This window comes from Cyprinodon variegatus, unplaced genomic scaffold, assembly GCF_000732505.1.
Source record: "Cyprinodon variegatus isolate N-32 unplaced genomic scaffold, C_variegatus-1.0 Scaffold1552, whole genome shotgun sequence".
Taxonomy (NCBI): domain Eukaryota; kingdom Metazoa; phylum Chordata; class Actinopteri; order Cyprinodontiformes; family Cyprinodontidae; genus Cyprinodon; species Cyprinodon variegatus.
This window is the reverse complement of record NW_015152005.1, coordinates 21,201-25,710: the sequence shown is the minus strand read 5'-3', so window position 1 is coordinate 25,710 and position 4,510 is coordinate 21,201. Positions and strand designations below refer to the sequence as shown.

The 4,510-nt window shown below is 44.0% G+C and overlaps 1 protein-coding gene across 2 annotated transcripts in view; it reads right to left on the bottom strand.

Annotated features, from left to right (window-relative positions):
• The window catches only part of mfsd12 (major facilitator superfamily domain containing 12), a 19,102-nt gene that overhangs the window by 2,642 nt on the left and 11,950 nt on the right, over positions 1-4,510 (bottom strand). For both annotated transcript variants that reach the window (XM_015403731.1, XM_015403732.1), the window contains 7 exons: positions 4,084-4,294; positions 3,885-4,002; positions 1,266-1,496; positions 1,100-1,192; positions 933-1,025; positions 533-703; positions 319-413 (listed from right to left, as the gene is read on the bottom strand). In XM_015403731.1, coding sequence (XP_015259217.1) covers positions 319-413; positions 533-703; positions 933-1,025; positions 1,100-1,192; positions 1,266-1,496; positions 3,885-4,002; positions 4,084-4,294 — 1,012 coding nt within the window. The remainder of the gene's footprint in view (positions 1-318; positions 414-532; positions 704-932; positions 1,026-1,099; positions 1,193-1,265; positions 1,497-3,884; positions 4,003-4,083; positions 4,295-4,510) is intronic.

Genomic DNA, 4,510 nt, shown 5'->3' with positions numbered 1-4,510 from the left:
CGGCCGATTCATCGATTTTTAAAATAATCGTTAGTTGCAGCCCTAATTTAGATAAATTTATTGTATAATCTGTGACACATTAGGCATTTTTTTATTATGTATTAGATGTATTAGATTAAATATATTAGACCTTTTCTGTTTTAGGTTTTTTAAGGACAAAAATGTCAAAATGATGACATAGAGATCTCACATCCTTTTGAGATACACTTCTTTTTAAAGGGTTCATTTATTACTAAAGTAATGAGTAGTCGGAGCTTTAGAGTCAACAAACGGTCCTCATTACATAAAGGAAGGTGAAAATGTGTGTGAGGTGCTTACTGGCATGGATGCAGAGATTGAATCATCATGACCGCGACTCCGTTGGCCAACTTATCAGTGAAGCTCATGGCTCCGTACACAAACGCTCCGCTTTGCTGCAAAGCAAAAGGACCAATCAGAATTGAGGTCTGAAACCGATTAAAAACGAGAGCCATGCGTCCTCTGAGCACAGAGACCAGAGGAGGAGCACGGAGGTTGAGAAGAGACGTCTCACCGTCTGATCTGCGATCAGCTCGGCGGTCATGGCGAGCGATATGACCAAGATGGTGGCCGACCCGGCTCCCAACAGCACGGCCGCCCCGTAGATCTGCTCGCCCATCTTGTTGTCTAGCAGCACCCAGTAGGAGAACGCCATGATCAGCAGGAGGCCCACAAAGTAAGTCAGCTGCACAAAAAAAAACAAACAGGAGAAGTTCTGCATGTTTCTAACTTCCTGATACTTTGTAATCTGATGAAGCCAATAAAAACAACACTAAACAAGTTCATCTACTCTGCTCAAGCCTCCAAATACCAGAAAGATGAAACAGAAATCATGACGCCAGCTTGGTTTGAGCAGCCATTACCACCAACAGAGAACAAAAATAACAAGAAATCGACGTTAAAGCTCCACTTACGCTCTTCCCGATGCGTTTGCTGACGGGCTTCATGATGAACGAGGACAGGAAGCCGCTCACATACATCACTAATGGGATGGTGGCAATAAAGTTCTGTGGAGGGAAAACGGTTGACGATGAAAGCGACAATCACACGGAGGAGTGAGATAATAAAAACGGCGCTTCACCTTAGGGAGCCCCAGCGTGTTGATGAGATACATGGAGATGTAGGTCTGAGAGAGGTTGACGATGAGCCTGGTGGACATGTAGAGTAAGGCCACCTGCAGACACAGTGAGACCCGCGGCTCAGAAACATTCACTCTGCTGCTCCTTTGGGTCTGCTAGGAGGCATACCTGATAGAAAGAGGGCTGCCGGAGCCAACATTTCCACTGCAGGAGGGACGAAGAGACGCTGGAGGAACTCAGCAATGGCCTTCGCTCCCCCTCTGCCTCCTCTTCCTCCTCTGTCTTCTTCCTCCCCTCTTCTCCTCCAGATTCCGTACCGGAGCCCCGCCCCTCTGTGGTTCCCAGGTGGAAGAAAAGGGCGAAGAGAGCGCCGATCCCCAACACGATCAAGGAAAGGTTCTGTGTTCAGAACGGAGCAAATCAGCACACAAGAAAAAAAACTAACAAACCTGTTTTTAAGGCGCTGCTCCGCATCACTTAAAAAGAACCAATCAGTAAAATAAAAGAATGCTTTTTGAAAAATTAAGTTAAGGATTCAGGGGTTGCCCTTTGGGCAAGTGACTTTCACATTTCATTTGCCCAGAAACTATTTTTACTTGCCCAGTATAATGTTTGATAAATAAAGTTCCTAATATTCATTTTTGTATATATATCAATGAAACATGTTTGTTTTTTAAATGTTTTTTTGTAATTCAGTAAGTTTCCAGGTTCCTGGTGTGTATCTGCATGCGTCAGATAATGAACTCAAGCCTACATTACCGTGTTAACATGCTTTTCAATCCTTCCTGCACATTCTTTTCAAACTAAACTTTGCTTTAAACTGTTGTGTGCTTGGAAAAATATAAATAGTAATGTTAAAAATCTAAAAAAAAACTTGAAATGTTAAAAACTTACACTACTGCTACTCACCAATTTAACATGTTTAGCTCTAAAACATTTAAATGCACCTCTCCAATGTCTAAGAGAAAAAACTTTAATGAACATTTTTTAATGTATGACCTGCATCACTGTACAGAAGACTGCCACATGATAGAAATATTTACACTATGGGTATACAATTATTATTATTATTATTTTCCTAATCCCTGACTGATGATTTTTAATCTAACGTGTTTTATAGTATAGATTAAATTCATTTCAGCTGCTGCTCTGCAGAATTCTCTCCCCAAGAGCTGAATCACGCCATCTAGCGGAAAATCACGCGGCTTTTTCAAATCCCGCGAGAATGTGTACAAAACAAGAAAGATGGCGCCGGCAACGATTGTGGGTCGTTTTCAGCGAATGTCGGTGATTTTAAAGTCATTTTGAGTGATAAACATTTTTTTTTTTTGCGATCATTGCACTCGCCCGGCGGGCAAATGCAATGAAATTTGTACTCTCCCGACAATAAAAACTACTTGCCCCGGGCGATCGGGCGATGGTTAACATCGAGCCCTGGGATTGTTCCTTGGCATGAGGTGCTAACCTCGCACTGCAAGCCGCATTGTCGCGATATCTGAGTATTTAGTCTCACAACAAATCCATCTTGAAAGACTCCCGCTAAAAAGTCTTGTTAGCTGTGTTTTTTTGGGGCAGGACTTGTAGGAATGATGACAGTCAGAAGGGCCTTCCTGGGGTGTTACAAACATGGCTATGCTGGAGGACTCACCTGTCGATACCGCAATTGACTCGGTTTTAGTTAAAATAGCGACAACTTTTCGTTCAAAGGAATAAAGAGAAGCACTTTGTGCATTTGTAGATGGGAAAGATGTCTGTGCTTTTCTTCCGACAGAATCTGGAAAAAGTTTCATTTATTAGCTTAAGTCACGATTCGCTGCCAAGATTGGCTGAAAGCGCGTAATGTAAGTTTGGTACGTCACTCAATCAACTCGAAGTATTGTACTGAAACGTCCCTCCTTTTTATGGACAGACTGAATGGTAGCCATTTTTTCCCCAGCGTTTTATTGTCGTCACACTGTCACAAGTACAGAGCAACAAAACAAACTCTCTGCATTCAACCCATCAACTTGGGGAGAAGTGGGCTGCCATCTTGCGGCGCGCTGGGAGCAGTGTGGGGTTATGGGCGTATGCACAGGGAACCAGAGTGGCAGTCCGTGGGAGTGGGGCTCAGAAGCTCTGGATTCCAAGAGCATCACCCTAACCGCTAGGCCGCCACTCCCCAAAGCAGGCATTAGCGTAAGGGGTCCTTGTCTAAAGACCTATGCTGGCAGTTCTTTCCCCTCAGCTGGGTTACGAACCCAGGCTTCCTGTTTGCCTGATGGGTAACTTTACACTTTTGGTAAAAAATGTCCATAAAATAGGTTTTCAGGTGTTCAGTTGATCCTGCTAAGAAACCAACAACGTTCCCTTTTCCTGTGTTTTTGTCTTCAGTAAAATACCTGCAGACTTTTTGAGCCTGAAGCTGAGGCTGTCAATAGTAACTGCTGCCCCCCTCTGGTTTAGTGGGGAACTGCTTGTTCCACCAAATATCTCTATATCAAAACGTTAGAGAATCTTTTTTTTTTTAAGGATTTAAGGGCAATAGCGGCTCGTTTTTTTTTTTTGTATAGTGAGCTGACATGAAACCTCCTTAAAGGAAGTAAAAATGGAGGCTACCACATTTCCATCTGAACAGGCAATTCAGTTGTTTGCTAATGCTAACCAAAGATTAGCATTAGCACACCTGGATGAAAGCAGAACAGGACCAGAGCAAGTGAGCGCGAGTGCGACACCTAATGGCCAGGAGGAGTCAAACTTGCAGCTACCGCCTTGAAATATTTGAAAAAGCGGCGTTCTCCATGTTCTCACCCTGAAGATGTTAATGTCCGCTGGTCCCAGAGAGTCTTCATTCTTTCCGGCCTGAACGTGGAACAGCAGGTAAGCGAGGGCAAACACCGTGATGTTGGCTATGACTGTGAATGCATACCTGCACAAACAGAAGGGAGAAAGCGTAGATCATGGACCCGTCCGCCACGCTACCGCGTGCTCTGTCTCTGACCACTGTTACCTGTACGCAGTGAGCTCTACTTTAGCGTGCTCACAGCGGACCAGCTCCGGGATGAGAGACAGGTGAGAGATCTGCGTGGCAGCCCAGCCGAACTGGAAGATGATGATGAACGGCGAAAAGTAGATTAAACTGGCCCACTGAGGAGTGTGTTGGTCGCAGCCCAGGCATTGGTTGAAGATGAAGGCAAAAGACACCAACACGCTCACCGTTCCTGGATTACACATAATAGACACGCGTTAATAACAGGAAGGAGACTTCCAGAAAATACCCGTGTTAAAACTCTGGTTGACTTTTTTTTAATTATCACAAGTGGCTTTTATTTAAAGGAAAATTCCGGTTTTTAACACTTTTAGCCCATTTTCTGTAGTGTCCAGGATGCATTCGAATGATCGACACCAAAATTTTGACAATTGGTCCTGTCTCTGCT